At 37.1% G+C, this 17,770-nt stretch overlaps 1 protein-coding gene across 1 annotated transcript; it reads right to left on the bottom strand.

Annotated features, from left to right (window-relative positions):
- Positions 1–489: 489 nt before the first annotated feature.
- LOC149949703 (uncharacterized) lies at positions 490–9,371 on the bottom strand. The gene is made up of 4 exons (XM_090167892.1): positions 9,310–9,371; positions 8,487–8,581; positions 1,223–1,573; positions 490–738 (listed from the first exon to the last, which is right to left on the bottom strand). The coding sequence occupies exons 1-4, from the start codon at positions 9,337–9,339 to the stop codon at positions 561–563; spliced, it is 654 nt and encodes a 217-aa protein (XP_090024018.1). The 5' UTR covers positions 9,340–9,371; the 3' UTR covers positions 490–560.
- Between the last annotated feature and the right edge of the window lie 8,399 nt (positions 9,372–17,770).

Genomic DNA, 17,770 nt, shown 5'->3' with positions numbered 1-17,770 from the left:
ATGCTTCAGATTATTATGATTTTCTCCTTAAAATTTAAATATTTTTCTATTATATAAATTAAAAAATGATCTGTTATACTTCTAGGTTGCCAACCTATTTAAATTTCGCGTTGTTACATGTTTCCCGAAGTTCTTGGTATATAAGTAATTCCAATGTATATTAATTTACAATTTTGAATTTTCGGTGATATTTTTTAATGATAGAGTGGCTAACCTGAGTAATAACACTTTGGAACAAACATAACTATAATACATTTCCCCTTAACATCTAAAATCTACAGTGGTGCAACGTAAAGGGTCGGTGGAAAACATTCTGCAAGCTTCCTTAGATGAAAAATAATATCTGTTCATTCAAGAAATGCCCCTGAGACCATTGGATTTTTCAGGCCACAAATGCACAAATTTCGGATAACCAATTTTTAAGGACTGCATCTGGTACAGTAAGTATGTAGTATGTACAGTCAAAGAGTAAATTTGCAGCCCCCTAAGTTTTAATGAATTTGCCCAATTTTGAATATAGTTTTCGAAACAAATTAAGTGTACTATTTTCATAAAAGATGTTAGTAAAAAAAGTAGCTTTTCAAGTAGCAATCGCATGATACCGGCAATTTGAAGTTGTCTTCCGTTAAAGCTCCATTTAGGAAAACGACCATTTTGACGGTTGTGTACGACTGAATGCACACCGATTTGTATCCACTACTAAGGTCCGCTTCGATATCGCACGGTTTATTCTCATACCTGTGAGAAGCAAATTAAATAATCTCAATTAATCAGAAAATCATAAGAACACTTTCAACTCCGATTTACAATATTTTAGTGTTAAGCATTCTAATTCTGGACATTTCGAAATTTGCCGCCCAAAGGTTTAGCTTTAAGGTTCTTATCCAAAAAGAAATGGACTCAATCAATTGCCTAGTTTTCAAATGGATTTAAATCAATTCATTTTCGGAAGGATAAAACGATGATTCTTTGAGGCTCGTTAAACGCACATTGACATTTTTGATAATTTATTTTTATTAATAGGAATTCAGATGAACATAATAATATGTGGGCATTCCCCGGTTCGCTTTATGACTGGAGCCTTTCCCCTTTTCTCCTGGTAAGGGGCGGAAGGCAACTCGGTAAAATCACAGGCTCTCAATAGGCGTATAGTATTTTCCAGGAATAGTGAAAACAGAGGCTAAAATAGTTGATATTTCCATGCTTTTATATTATAGCTTACTTGCATGTCTGAGTGAATATCTTCTGTTGATACAGTTGAGGGTCGTTGACAATGTACTGATATTTGCCGTCTTTGGCCAAACCGAACCTAGGTTGTCTCTGCTCAATGGTCGTTTTGCACACCGGCCTATCCATGTCGAAGAATTGATTTTGAATTCCCACGCAGCCGTACACTTTGGAGATGGGCTTCTCTGTCCCCGAAGCATTTGATCCGTTGATTGGACTCGACATTACGCGCTTATCTCCTGCCTCTGCCGCATCTCCAGACATGGTTCCGTATGAGGTTGAGGGTGGGGCTGTTGGCGGTGACAGACTTGGATATACCTGCAGTAACAGCCCTCTAATAGCATCACTACGTTAAGAAAACAATACGTTTCAGTCATTCGTATTCTTATCTGTCACTAGGAATTATTTATGTTTGGGAAACTAATGTTTAGGGAACGTAAGCAACACGGATATGGAAGATTAAAATTAGTTTTTGCGGAGCTTAGTGAAGGCATTTTGGACATTTTGGAATGATTGTAAATGAGGCTGACAAACAGGCAAACATAAGTCTATCTTAGCGAGTACATGGGAGTTGCATAGTGTGAGAACCAATATGAATAAAAAACATAAGGTTTCGTTTCATTAGACGAGTAATGAAAGAATTGGACTGGCAAACAACAACCAAGATCATCATTCAGAAGCGTTGTTATTATAGGGGTGGTAACTTTCACTACAGATTGAAATGGGCGCCTCCGACCAGACGATCAACAATTTCATGTTAGAGGTCCAGAGGCCAAGTTTCAGGTAGCCCCTTCCCTTCCGTCAAGTGGCTCAATCGTATCTTACCGCTGCTTCTCAAACGATTTTAATGCCCTTTAAGATTCAAATCCAAGCTCTATCTAGCTCCGAACGACCAACATGAATTAGTTATTTGTATACTCCCGTACTATCCGAACGACCAGCATTAGTTCATTTATATCCCGGTGCCCTTGGGAGCAATCATACGCATCCTAAATCACCGATGATCTCATCATTATGGCGAAACAGCCAGGGGCAGCAAGAGAACCCTACTGCTTACAGTCCCACCGCTGACTAAAGTCACCTAACCCTCCGAAGGGCGCAGCAATGAGGCAATCAGACCCCACTTCGCGAACAGGTGTGGGAATAAAGGTGGATGCTCTAGCATCTCCTGACACCCAACCTATTTAGGAATCAGTGGCGCCGATCGCTTTTTCCCCAATGGGGGCCGAAGCTCACTAATAAACTTGGAATGAGGCTGCTGGCAACACTTTCTTGCTACGGATGCTTAAAAGTAAACGGCCTTTAACACCGGCGGTTTTACCAATGGGGGCAAAGCCCCCATTTTTTTTCCAATGGGGGCTTCAGCCCCGCCGCCCCCATGGGATCGGCGCCACTGTTAGGAATACATTAAAAGTCGGGATAATGGGTGTACCGCAACCCATAACCGCCCCCCCTCACAGCTGGCACTAGATGTCCAGGTGTACCTCCAAAAGGCGGGTAAACAAAGGCCATGGCAGCTTTTACCGAGACCCGCCCCCGCACATCAGGATACCGTTAGCCCAAACTGAAACTCAGTTTCCTGCCCCTACCTGACCTAATTCGAAGGTGGAGGTAGGACCATTTGATCATATATCCCAGTGTGCCACCGCCCTTATGGGTTACAAAAGCTGGACCTGGCCAACAATAGACCAATACATATTTGGCAAGGGACGACGATATCCATTCAAAGGGGTAACATCATTAAATACCGATTTTTGAAAACCCAGATGGCAGCAACAGTATAAAAAATTTCGAAAACCCTAAAAAAAAATGATTGTAATGTATTTTTAGTCCTATATTTTCCTAAAATTTTTAAATGATCCTTCAAAATCATTATAAGAATTCTTTTATAAAAATGCGTATTTTTAAAAATAACGTTTCGATTCCCTAGAAAGAAAAACGTTACTGTTTTTTTTTAGAAATTTACAGCCTTCTATTCCAATTCGAGGAGAGAGCTGGGAGCTGCTCGTGCAAGTAGAAATTGCAAGGCGGGTACAAAATGTTAACTTAAGGTATTGAGAGGTCTATAAAAAATATAATTGAAAGAAAATGTGAAATTTCCCTTGTCACGTGCACATGTGTTCGGTGACGGTCGCTGTTGATAAGTCTCAGTGCACCAACCACTCGCTAAACGCGCAAAGTTACTAAGTTTGTCTCTTGGAATTAGGGAAAAGTCAGTAAAGAACGGAGAGAACCAGCTTTGGCGTGTTCGACTGACCAGGGCCGTATCAATGAAAACAAACTTTGCTCCTCGCGATTCTTGCCCCGGTGAAATTTCGAGAGGTTGGGTGTTAATTTTTCACAACTATCGTGAAGTCACGTGACCACAATTACTTCGGAGGCTCCATTTCGTTTTGCGCTCTACATCGAGATGGTACTCTATTTTGGGTCTCAGTGGATTAAGAGAGAAGCAGAAAGTAAGAAGCTGGTCGAAAATTGTCAAAAATTCTTGCATAAAAATAAAGAGACTATATAAGTTCTATTTCGGCCTCTTTAGCCTCAACTTCTGTTGATTGAACCGAACAAGGGCCATCAATTAGTGCCCCGCTAAGTTCCCCAATTTTGATCCTAACCTATCAAGCTACTTCTAGTACCAGCCAGCTGACAAGGAGGATGATAGGGAAGCGGAAAACAAGGCGACACAAAATCTAAAGAAATAGATTTTTCTAACATGGCGAAAAAAACATTTCTTCAGCAATTCATTAAATTATTAGTTGAAAACGGACCTTAACGAAATACGGAGGCGAATTTTCCAAATTTGGCTAAAGAAAATGGACTCGGATGTGGTCGACTTGTGGCTTTGAACCAGTCCAGAGCTCGTACGGGGTTCTATCAATGGATCTACTGGGTAAACGATTATGAAGATAACACGCAGTTAGGATAGCTTCTCCCCACCAGCGATTGTGCAGCCCGGCATCTAGTAGCATTGTTTTCGCCATATCGACCAGTGAACGTTTTTTTCTTTCAGCGACACCGTTTTGCTGGGGATTGTAAGGGACAGTCATTTCTTGTATAATACCTTCTTTCTTGAAATGATCTTCCAGCTCCCTTGATATATATTCCCCACCGTTGTCTGTTCTGAACGCCTGGGGTTTACGTCCAAATTTGTTTTTCGTGGCAGCTATATACTCTAGAAAAACCTGCGTAACTGCATCTTTAGTCTTGATCAGATTGACTTGAGTAAATCTCGAATAATCATCAATTAAAGTTACCAAGTACCGACAGCCACCGGGAGTCGATTGTTTCATCGGTCCTACCACATCGCTGTGAATTATATCAAGCGACTGTTTACTTCTGGTCTTAGATGTTGGAAACGGGAGTTGCGCCATCTTCCCCTTTATGCAGTGCTCACCGATCAAAGGCAACTGATCGTCTTTTAATTTGATTCCCTCGACGAGATCTTTCGTAGAGAGAGCCTTCACTGCTACCGGGTCGCGATGGCCCATTCGTCTGTGCCATAGGTGTAGACTTTGCTTGCTTACAGCGCTCTTCACCATGCAGACACTCGTCATCTTGATTCGAAATAGTGACCACTGACCCATCTGATCTGGCTGGGGCTACTATTTTATCTCCCTCGCTGATACTGCAAACATAATTTTCAAATGTTATCTTGTGGCCAGTTTTCGTAAGTTGATGAACAGATAAGAGACTTCCACCAAGCTCCGGGACGTGAAGAACGTTGCTGATCGTAATGTACCGGACATCCCCTTCTGGTCCAATACACCGCAGTGTACCGTCTCCGACACCAACAGCTTTGATAGTTGATTCGTCTGCAAGGTGAAAGATATCTTCTCTTGGTTGTATCTCCTCGAAAAAAGACCGGTCGCAAGTCATATGACTAGTTGCCCCAGAGTCCACGTACCAAGCGTCTTGAGAGGGTTTGAACGAAGCCTTGAAAGCGCCTTATTTCGCACAGCACTGTTACTCTTCTGGGTATCGCTTTTCTGTCTCGATTTGCTCTGGTCAGATTAGAATTTTCTGCAGTCTCGCTTAAAATGAGATGGTTTCTTGCAGTAATTACAAATCGCAGTTTCTCGTTTGAAGACGATTCTCTTCCCACTATCTGAAGTATGTAACGCTGTCTCTGTCCTTGATGACCCGTGACCTGAAGCACTCTCCTGCCATCTATTGAATTCGTCGATTAACTTGCTTTTGACATACTTGACAGTGAGTTCTTTCTCCTCTCTACATTCCAAAGCGGTTATCAGGGTGTCGTAGGAATATGGTAGACAACACAGTAGTAAGGCCGCAACGTTAGAATCCGGTAACGTCTCTCCAATCCCACGTAGACGTTCTACTGCCTCCATTACAGACGTAATATGTTGTTGCATGTCTTGGCCGTCAAGTAGGCGCAGCTTATACAACCTCCGGAGCAGGAACAACTTGTTAGTGAAATTAGACTGTTCGTGAAGTTTCTGAAGCGACTTCCACATATCCCTGGCGCTCTTTCCGTTTATGATGTGGATTAATTGGTCATCTTCCACGGCTAGTACGATAACGGCTTGGGCGTGTCTATCCTTTTTATCCCAGTCAGCTGGAACCTCATTTACAGGTTTTACTGTGTCAACGACGTCCAAGAGATCATCTTGGGATAGTAGCATTTTGACTTTGAATTTCCACAGCTGATAGATGATACTGTTCAACTTCGTTACTGATAGTTTTGCATCTCCACCAGTATCCATTCTGTTGCTTAAAACAAGTTGGAACTAGCTAAAGACAACTCAAATCAGACGCAGTGTTGAACCGTAAACTGGGCCCATAACCTGAAGGATTTTACTAGGCTTACACTAATCAGAGTAAAATACTAGATTAACATGACGAACTCTTTATTCTTGAGTATATATACATAGGATAAAAAACAAATTAGAAAATTAAGTATTCAATAGATAACGAAGATTAGAAAATTAAGTATTCAATAGATAACGAAGATATATTTTAGTTGGTTTGTTTTACGGACGCTGGCGCTCCTACTCCAACAATGAGAACAGTGTAGAACACGAAACTGCCTTTATTACTTAAACACTTTTTCAGAAGTAGTTGAAGCTTCGGCAATTAATTGATAGAAAATGAACAAAATTAATGGAGGCATGTCGTGAAAACTGTAAATGCAATAACTTGGCACTTCGAAGGTTTTCCAATAACGTAGGAAAACTATATGCTGGTCTATTTCTTAATACTCTAGAATTAATTGCTAAATATGCTAGCGAAATTAAAACACAACAGGTTTCTTATTTTTCATGACAATCTCAAAATAAATTCATCAGCTTGGTTGGTTCTGAAGTCAGAACGGAAATCATAAATAAAATTAATTTGGCTGAGTATACTTGATGTATCGCGCAAAGAACAAATGACACAAATAATCAGATGCGTAAAAATATCATTTTTTAGAATATAAAGACAAAACCGACTCAGGTCTGGTAGCCGAAGTGCATTTAAAAATTGAAAATTACGGGTTAGACATAAATGCCTGTAGGGCCCAATGTTACGATAATGGTGCAAATATGGCTAGAAATTAGAAAGGAATTTAGGCACGCGTATAAGAAAAGAAAAGAGTTTGCCACATTTGTGCCATGTTCTGCTCATTCCCTTAATCTGGTTGGTGTACACGCTGCAAGTATTTTGCCACGCATGATCACGTTCTTCTTTGGGTCAACTACTCGGTGGATATATTGATGATACGCATGAAGAAATCACTGAAAACTTATAATAATACAAGGTAGTCAGCCAAGAAGAATGCAGTTAACTCTCCATTTAATGGATTTCCCGATGTATTTGATCGTATCAGCTGTGCGTAGTTTTACAAAAATGATCGATTACGAATTTGTTTGCGGTCTGTCACTTTGGTATTTAATTTTTGTTAATGTGGATCGAGTAAGCATTGCATTACAATGCAAAAACTTTGATGTCGCCTGTGAAAGAAAGGTTTTTAAGAGGACTAAGAGACCAGTTAAATCATTAAGAAGTTCCCTTGATTAAATTTACGATAAGGCGCGTGTTACATTTGAAACTCTAACCCTAGAAAGCGAATTTAAAGAAAAACGGAAGAGGGAAGCAAATAGTAGGTTCTGAACAAGCTGAAAAATTTTAAATTATCCCATTGACTGGATTGGGGTTTTCAAAAACTATCAAAGCTCTCTGGTGATTTCGAATTCCTTTATGTATATACAGTTTATCACTAGCATAACAGTAGCAGATTTCGATAAACATTTAACTCCTAATTATCACTGTGATTTGAATGCTGCAAAATTAGTTTCAGCAATACCCAGGGCAAAACATATGCATCAATCATCATATAATTATGTTACTAAATATCATATCTGGAGATTCTGTAAACAATTAATGATTTCGGTTTAGTGGAAAGCTACCCAAACATTGAGATAGCTTAGACTTTTTCCCGTAACGTCAGAGAGATCCTGTAGTGAATTAAAGTTCGTAAAGAATTATTTTCGATCTTCAAGGAGTCAGGAATGGCTTACGAATTTGGCGATAATCTCTATTGAAGTATCTATTGCAAAAGCGTTGAGTTACGGTGATTTATTGAACCAATTTACAGTTGATTTTTGGAAAATCAGTGGCGTAACCGGAAATTTGACACCGGAGGTGCATACTAAGTAAAATTTCGGAGGGGGTGAAAGTTTAGTACAGTCTACTATACACCTAAGGTAGGGGGATACTAATTATCCTTTCTATCACCAAGCGCAAACTTTACTGACTGCGGCCCCAGATAGGTGTTGTTGTCATCTTAATTTGGCACAAAATTTTTAATTACCAGGATAGCCTATCAATGCCGGTCTTCCTCCGAAATACTTAAAAAGCATATCTCTACTTTCCAAGCTGTCATTTAAGTTATTTCATTTAAAGCCAATTAGTGACGATTTGGCGTCAATAGATAGTAAATGGAAAGACCTCGTGGTCGTTATATTAATTTGAAAACCGCGAACAATAATATTTAAAGTTACTTAAAACTTAATATAGGGATCTAACCATGTCCTATTGATAAGTAACTACCATTACGAGTGGATCGATTTGTTTTGCAATAAATCAGGAAGCATTTATTCCCTTTAAATTTACGTGAATCGCTATATTTTAGATAGCTATTTTAGACCTAACCTAGTTCACCGTGGGATTCTCGGAAATAATAAATATTGAACTGAAATAAATAAATAAATTATGGTAAATAAATTTTGCAGAAATCCAAAAATGTGCGTTGCAATGTGTACCTGGGATAGTCAGCAACGTTGTCTAAAAATGCTAATGTCGTTGTCGAAGCTGAAGAGTCGCAGTGGACAATGTGAACAAACAGCGATAGCCAGACCTACAAGTAATTAAATTCAAATTTACTTTGTGGATTGACTAAGAGCTACAGCAAATTGAGACATAATTAATTTTATTTTCACTAAAAATGAACAAATTTCTTGAGTATTAAGTAAAAACAAATCAACATATTAACTTCAGACAAAGCGAAAAATTGAAAAAAACGACAAATTTGTGGGACAAAACTAAACATGGAGTTGACACAGTTTCTTCAGATTGCAATTCCCTGACTTTCCCATGTTTTCCATGACCATTTGTAGAGATTTTTCCTGACGTTTTTAAGGCACACTTTTCGAGTTTTTGACGTATATTTTAGTAACGTTTTCTATTTGCAACCCAAATTAAATAGCCTTTTTTCTAGTTTTTAAAACTCCCTAACATTTCCCCAACTTTTAGACGAATTTTAAAATTCCGTCTTTTCTAGATACCATGCGTTTTAGAGATTATAACGGTTTTTAAAGTTAACCCTTTGCATCCCAAATGGTAGATCTCATCCTTTATGATCTAAGAATAAATTGAAGGGCAAGTATGCCCAAAATTTTTACGTCAACCGTATGTTGAATTTGGAATTTGGAGTTTTAATTTAAAAATTTGAGAATCCACGCTTTAAATTAGTCTTAGATTTTCCTTCAAATTGTTTGTCTATTTTGCTCCTCGATCCACGTTTTATATATAAAACACTATCACCCTTATCGAAAACTTAAAAAAGTTATTATATTAAAAACTTACTGAGATAAGGACAGTGAATTTAAGAAGCATTTTCAAGACTCTAAAAGTTACATTCGCGTTCAAACTAGAAACGTTTTCCTTCTGGACAGCATTAACAGTTACGAATAATAGAGCTATTTATTTTCGACCTTGAATGACAATAACGAGTAAACGACACGGACACGCATGGTTCATTTCCAAATAAATCGTAAACAAGATTTTAGGATTAAATGAAGTGGCACTTTTTTATCGTGTCATTTCCAATGTCATTATAATATCGATATTGAAATTTCAATACATAGGGATTTAAGGTGTATAGAAATACCAAATATGATCATTGCAGGGCTGATACTCAAATTCATAACTAATTTTAGTGGAAATAGTAACTAACCTCTTCAAAAATAGTAACCAAAAAGTAACTAAGAAATGGACGATCCTAATATACCGCCTACATACCAATACATACTTTACTAACTCCGTATTCTCATTGGCGTACTTTCCAAACTTCCGTCAGCACCCCCCCCCCCTTGAAATTTTCCCTCAAAACCCCCCCCCTGAAATAAAATCCTGGATACGCCCTTGTAAGGAACTAGTTATTTACCGATTAGTCATGGTGTGATCAACTTGATTTGGGAAGATCCTTGTTGTAAACCCGGTTCTGAGGATATGCTCTTCCGAAGTAACACCTATGATCTAGCGTCTGCTAATGTCAAATTAGAGAAAAATGCCAAAATCTGGGAGTCGTAATTGCTCTGTGTTACCATAGAGGAAACACAAATCGGGGTAAAATTATACTAAATGGAAAAAATTAGATATTCTATTTCATACATCATAACGCTCTAGTACTCTCTAAATGGGGGTAAAACGAACAAACTGTGTTTCGAGTGGGCGCCGCCATTTTGTACAAGCCTGTTAGCATGGTTTATAAATAAGTAGTATAAATGATACAATAAGAAATGTCCTATTTATGTCCTACGCATTGTAACCCGGCCACCTGAATTAAAGGCTTCAAAAGTCGCTTGATGACTTAGGCCTAAGGTGGTGCTTTGGGTATTAGCCTAGCTGATTATTATTATTATTAGTATTTTCTAATCCACCAGACGGAAGTGCGTGCTGCTGAAGACTCAAAAAATTTGTTTGGCACGTTCCAGTTATAAGAGACCTAAGCTTAAATTGCGCGATTTTAAAAGTTAGGTTAGTTCGCTCATACGGGGTTAGGGGCGCTGGCGACAGCCCCTAAGATGGCGGCGAAAATTCAAACCCAAACACTTGGCGTTATTTTTCGTTTCAACTTTTTGGGCCAAAAGCTATTTTTCAAGACAAAAAAAGGTACGTATTAGCAAGAATCCATTTAGGTACCATAAGATTATGGGAGGACCGCGATTCAATACCCGTCCTCGCAAACTTTGTAGCGAAAGTTTGTCTGCTTCGATATTTCGAGTAACTCACTCCTGCCATGTATGATAAGCCCGAGCTACTACACGACCTTAACATATTATTTTTTGAGTAATTGAAAATGGAGCTGACCAAAAAAAGAACTACGCGTAGAAATGTTAAAAAGAAAACGAAATCAAAAGCCATTATTGAAGCAGATACTATTTATTAGAGAAAAACTACCTTCGGAATTATTATTTAATAACAAACTAGTATTAAGATCTTTCAACCCATTGTCGTTAATAAAATTATTTACACTAATTTCCGCCAAGGAAGAGAATAAATCCGATTTAAACCCATTTGGGCAGATATTTGCTTTTTCCGCCATTTTAACGAAATGAAAAAAAAAATAAAACGCCAGATTCTAACGCCTGAGTGCGCTGTGTACGTGGTGTGAAAATTGCAGACGAACTTTCGTTACAAAGTTTGCGAGGACGATACCAGAGGCTAAAGCTATGCTCCCATATTCTTATGGTACCTAAATGAATTCTTGGTGTTAGTATATTGAACGCCTTATTAATCTTTTGATACGGAAATAAGGCCATATTTGGAAAAGCTTGGCCGTTCCCCTTTAAGATATAAATTGCCAGAAACTATGTTCAGGAGGGCATCAGTGTCCTGCGCTATCCAGAATTTTGGGACCATTTTTTGGTTGGCGTTGCTGGGTACGTATAGATCCTTTTCAGTCATATTCCCCAAATCAGTTTTTCATAATAAAAGTGGGTAATGGGTAGAAATTCGTGTTCTTTGAGTAACACGGAGTAGAAATGAGATAAGTGAATTAAAATTTCTACTAGCAAAAGCTTATTAAGCGTTTGCATCTAGAAGTATGCTACCGTTACGATTTAAAATAATGACACGGTGATTTAAATTACCAAGAGACACAGTTAAAAATGCATTTGTTTGTTTTATGGTTTATCAGAGGTTACATGTACTGTTACCCCACAACATTACGTTGATCATTTTATTTACAAAAGTTGTTCGGAATGGCCCCCATTGGCGTGTAGGCAAGCTTGGACGCATCTTCGAAAATATTCTCGAACACGACGAAAGATTTCTGACGTGTTACGGATAGTGTCGCAGGCGTCAATTGTGCGTTGACGTAGGTCTTCAACGTCTCGAACTTCAGTCTTGTATACCAAATCCTTGATATGTTCCCGAAGAAAAAAATCATATGGGTTCAAATCCGGAGATCTGGCTGACCACGGAAGAGTTTCGCCTCGACGTATCCACCTCTGAGGAAACTCGGCATCAAAATGAGCTCTAACCCGAAGGCTAAAATGAGGGGGTGCTCGATCTTGCATAAACTACATTCGTTATATTACAGCTAGCGGTACGTCTTCAAGTAGCTCTGGTAAAGTGTCTTTGTAGAAAGGTTAAGTACGACTCACCAGTTAGTCTTGGTGGTCGAAAATAAGGTCCAATTAAATGGTCGCCATCAATTCCGCACCAGACGTTGAGATTAAACTTCACTTCATGTGAGCTAACGGTAGTCGCGTGCGGATTTCCATACTGCCACTCAAGACGATTATGTAAATTGAAGATTCCATCACGGAAAAATCAGCCTCGTTTAAAACTAGGAGTGTTCTTAACAAATTGAGGTCGTTAGTCTGCTCCTGAAATTACTGACCAAATTCTTCTCGTCTTGGATAATCCGCCTCATTTAAAGATTGAACCTTTTGTAATAGAATTGGTGGTACTGGTGTCCTAGAAAGGTTACGCCAGACAAGTACATGGTCGACTCACAATTGACGTCCAACTTGCCTCGTACTTGTCGTAGGATCATCCTCGAAGATAGGAAGTACTTGTTCCTTCACGTCTTGTGGAACGTCTCCTTCTGCAGTAGCAGGTCCCGTGGTTTGTACTTTTCCAGTTTCTCTTAAGCGTCTGTCAACCGCCTTTGTCGATTTGGAAGCATTCTTTGAGGAAAGAACTCCTGATACAAGCGCCGCGCTTCCACTGCATTTCCCTGAGCGAGTCCATACATAAGATGTATATCGGCATATTCTGCATTCGTGAAGTACGCCATAGCATAGTAGGTTTAAGATACGAAATGTGAATTTTATTATTGAAGCTTCTCATTTTATTGCAAATTCGAGCTTCGTACCAGTCCACCACCAACGCATACATTAGGAGCGAAAATAACAGCCCCTTTTCACTTTACTAGAGGAAAAGGCTAAAAAGCAGTTTAAAGGGAGATTTAAGGGAGGGGACTAAGTTTGAACCTATTAAGGATCAGATATGAATTATTTATAGATTTCGAGGTATTATTTAGGGAATAATTTAAAAAATAATATTTTAGTTTAATTTATAAATATTTGAAAAAAATTGTCGTCATTTTTCGTCATTTTTTCGTGAATTGATATACATATTTATCAGATGGAAATGTGTATATTTTAAAACCCTTGCTTAAATTTGAGCCTTGAAAGTGTACTTGTAAATTGGTTAATATTAAATTGTTATGGATAATGTGTTAAATAACAGCATTTAACTTCGATGTGTTAGCTGTTATTTTACTTATGACTAATAACTAAAAATAATCTATTTTTAACAAAAAAATCTAATATCCTTCACTATATGGAGTTAATTTGTAAAATACATTTAGGAAGGCAACGAGTGTTTCACCCAGTGATGTCAAACGATTTTCTTCAAACGTTACACACGGTTAAGTACCCTTAAAGTACTAAGATATCTAAATTTTTAGCTTAAAATATCAAAGCTTTGATTTATTGATTCACTTGACCCAAGAATTAGCGGAATCATGTCAAGAAATAACATTATTGCCGGTCCTGGGCGACAACTTATGCTCTTGCAAGAGAATCGGTGACTGACCACGATGTTGTTTAGAAATTGAAACTTCGCTATATATGAATAACATCGTATTGTTCTTCGATCACGCCTTAGCCTCGAAGCGTTTGTGAATGTTCCCTACCCAACAGGTGGTTATGGATGTAGAATGTAAGTGCTGGATATCCTCTCGACGACTGGCCCACCGTCTCTAGAGATAGTTGTAAATGCGCACGTGTTTCTCTCCCAAAATTAGGGTTTTCGCATATTACATAAACTAAAATGTTCAGCAGTTTCCAAAACTTCCACTTGAACTGACATGGTCGAAAAATTGGGAACCTGAAGAGACTGATTCTTCTTCTTATTAGTTGCTGTTTGGTTTTACAGCAGATACATAAAAATTTAAGTTGGAAATAAATGAATATATTAACTAAAATTGTTACATGAGGAAAAAGTCTTAAGCTAATTTATAATTATATTTCTCAGACTAATGATCATTAATAAAATAAATTTATCTCTCTGGAGAGTGGTCCGAGTGGAATGCCAAAGTGACAATTCAAGTAAGTACCAATGGACTATTGCGTTTTGGGGTATGACGCTGAAATGGATTTCGATACAGCGCTTTAACGATGAAAGTGGTGACATAATATCGTCATTCCCTTTTATGATTGTTCTTAGAACTCGTTTTCGTTGTAAGCTAGGAGGTCATTACGTTCGTAGACAATTTGATAACACATATTGGCCTATAATCGCATAAAAATTTATTTAAATAGTTTTATTTATTATTGGATAAAACACTTCAAAACGCCGCAAAATCATATTTCTAATTGACGGCTAGATGGTGCCAGACAAAAATTAACCATTGTACACTAATTACAGAGAACAATATTATCATTCATATGGTGTAACCGACATGAGCATCCACTGTGTAGCGTCGAAGATATAAACCACTTAACTAACTACGTCGGCACCTTTTTTAAAAGCTGAACAATAGAACCCCCCAGCCCCCACCCTTTCTCCTAAATCTCAGGCACCAGTGAATATTAAAATAACATGGCCGTTTATTGTAAAATTTATTAGGAAAAAAACAGTTTTTGTAATTGGCGCCATTTTGAATAGCTGGACAACAGAGCACACGTTTAGTCTCCAGAGTCGAAACTTAGCCTGGCTCATGGACAAAATAGTTTTGCTGTTAATTGCAAAATGTTAAGACACCTGTGAAACCTCAGAGTAATCGAAAATAATAAAAAACCCATAAACATCGAAAAATCTTTACAGCAAATCCTAAAAACTTATTATTTTAGAAATTATAAAATCAAAACGCTTCAATAAAACATCTTCGGGGAAATCGTCAAGAAGTAATATATCCGAAAGCCAAACCTGCAAGTTACTGTTTATATAGTACTTGTTGAAATAATAGAAACTTTTCACCTATAAACAGGCTATGGTATACAGTAATGTTAAGTTAAAAGGAACCACCTATGGACTGCATTGTAAAGGAAGATAAAATTAGCGAAAAAGTCGATTAGTCCATTATGAAAAGGGATAATAAAGCTAAACCCTAAAAATATTAAAGAAATTTAAAAACTAAATTATATTAAATAGCCAGAAATTGGAATTGCTGGATATTTTATTTTAATTTAATTTGGTTTTTCACTCGAAGATCTATTTGGTCTGAGTTTTGCGTCTTTTTGTGTGCTCGAAGACCTATCGGTACAAGCGATTAGTAAGTATTTAAATTTCTTCAAATTTTTTAGGGTTTAGCTTTATTATCCCTTTCCATAATGGACTAATCTACTTTTTCGCTAATTTTATCATCCAGGATATGGGTACAGCTGATATATCGGCTATTCGTGGCCGATACTATCGTATCGGCCGTTATCTATCATAACAGTAGTTGATATTATAAAAGACGGTTCAGTGCACTGTCATACCATTTTATACTAACTTTTCTTTAAAAAAAGTTGGCAAGAGCATATCCGAATAAGTTTCTTTTTAATTTACGGCATACATATTTTCTATCACAAATCGAATCTATGTTATTTAATCGAAAATTTTCTTATTTTTAAAAATTTTCCCTTTTAATATTTTTCTATTGCCGATATCGGCTTGAATGAAGCCGATATTAGAAAAATAGTTTTTGCTAAGCCTTAATGTATCAAAAAAAAGGTACCTCGTTAAAAGGAAACATTTGTTTCATACCGAACAGGTGAAAAGTTTCCATTATTTCAACAAGCACTACATAAACAGTGACCTGCAGGTCCGGGCTCTCAGAAATATTACTTCTTGGCGATTTCCTTAAAGATGTTTTATAGAGGTGTGCAAATACCATTTTTTGGGGATCGAATCGAATATCAAATATTTTTTTCAAAGCACGGCAAATACCAAATAACTGATCAAATAGCAAATAGTATTTCGAATATCAAATTATTCGACGTATTTGGTTTTCAAATAGCCAAATAGTTTTCATATTTGTCAAAAAAAGTAATTGAAATATTAAACCAAATACAGTATAGACTAGAACAAAGTTCTCTGGGCAAACTTGGTAAATTAGTGGTATAATGACGGGCCCGTCCTAAAAGATGGTCTTTTAAATTTTACTATTTACTTAGCCTTCTCTAAGGCTCTTAATAAAAATCACTGCAGGGGGTCCATTGTCTCAGGCTGCAGGCGGGCCCAGAATTTTATATTACGCCACTGTTGTAAACTCTAACTTACCATTCAAATTAAATCTAATTGTTGTACAAAATTTCTTTATTTTCAACCTTCCTTCGAACAATTTTTTCGATTTGATCAAAATGAGTTAATCGTAACCTACAAAAATATACTGCATAATGCATATCAACTTATCAATTATCATACATATTTTAATTGGGTACCATGGCAAAATAATAATAATAATAATTAACTAGGCTAATACCCTAGGTACCACTCCAGGACCAAGTCTTCTAGCGACTTTTAACCTTTAGTAACTACTAACTAGAATTAAAATCAAAGGACATGCTACATACTTCATAGTTTGCAAACACTTAATTAAAATTTCAAGTTTTTAAATAAATGTAAAACAAATTAAAAAATTGCATTTATTTAATTTTAAATCAATAATTATTAATTTAGTTAACTCAAAAATTCTAAAAAGAAAAATCCATGAAGTTACTTACTTCAACTTTCCTCCCGGTTTTTAGTTTTGTTTTGGACTTGGTTTAAGTTTTAGACTCAATTTTAGTTTTACTTTGCTATTCTAGAAAATTCCATAACAAAAGAGAACACGCGTGTAATCTAGCCAATAGGCGCTAGAATACACAGCTTACCACCGTCAATCTGCCAGAAAAAAAGGGGGAAAGCAGTAAGAGACGTTTTCATATTTATATTCCGGATATCGCTGGACTCCTGCAGCACCAAAAATAAAATATCAAAAACCAAAGACTGAATTAAACAATATACATTTTTTTTATAAACGAAAAATGAAACGTTTTTTCTAACTCTTAAAACTTACAAAAACTAAGCGTTTTTAAAAATTAGGATAATTATATATTATTATTTTGGTTTATATTTTATATATTAATGTGTTTTCTTCTCCTAGCAGAACGATTTTCGCTATGATAGTTCGCAAATAGAACTGACTTCAATTTTCGAATAGTACTACAACTAATCTTACTCTCTATTATGCTTTTCGAGTTACTGTTTTCGAAACAGAATAATGTTTCCGTTTTTACATGAACGCCTTTAATCACAAATTGAAGGGAGGGTTCAAATTTGGCCCTTTATAGCGCCATTACCGCACATAGAACCGACCTGATATTAAAACCATTAACACTACTATTTGTACCGTTTAGAATGTTACCTTGGTTGTCGAGTTACCTCGCACGGTTTTCAAGAAAAATGGAAAAATGATTTTTGGCGTTATTACATAAGCGCTTTTAATAAACATATTACAAATTGAATAAATGGATAAAATTTGCCCCTTTATAGCGCCATAAGCGCACATAGAACCAACATGATATTCAAATTACTAATACTACTATTTGTACCCTTTAGAATGTTACCTTGTTTGTCGAGTTACCTCGCACGGTTTTCAAGAAAAATGATATTTAGCGTTATTACATAAGCGCGTTTAATAACCATATTACAAATTGAAGGTAGGGTTCAAATTTGGCCCTTTATAGCGCCATTACCGCACATAGAACGGTTGTGGGTGTTTAGTTTGTTGTGTTTGTGTTATGATGGTTGTGGATGTTGAGTTCGTGTTATGACGGTTGTG

Source organism: Leiobunum rupestre, chromosome 3, assembly GCF_980474605.1.
Source record: "Leiobunum rupestre chromosome 3, qqLeiRupe1.1.hap1, whole genome shotgun sequence".
Classification (NCBI taxonomy): domain Eukaryota; kingdom Metazoa; phylum Arthropoda; class Arachnida; order Opiliones; family Sclerosomatidae; genus Leiobunum; species Leiobunum rupestre.
Note: the sequence above shows the minus strand (reverse complement) of the source record. Positions and strands in the feature narration are given on the sequence as shown.

Excerpts from the sequence above, each read along its gene's own strand:
- LOC149949703 (XM_090167892.1), bottom strand. The coding sequence starts at position 9,339 with ATGCTTCTTAAATTCACTGTCCTTATCTCA. Across the intron at positions 8,582-9,309 it reads AATTCACTGTCCTTATCTCA|GTCTGGCTATCGCTGTTTGT; the intron begins GTAAGTTTTTAA and ends AATTACTTGTAG. Across the intron at positions 1,574-8,486 it reads AACGTTGCTGACTATCCCAG|TGATGCTATTAGAGGGCTGT; the intron begins GTACACATTGCA and ends TTCTTAACGTAG.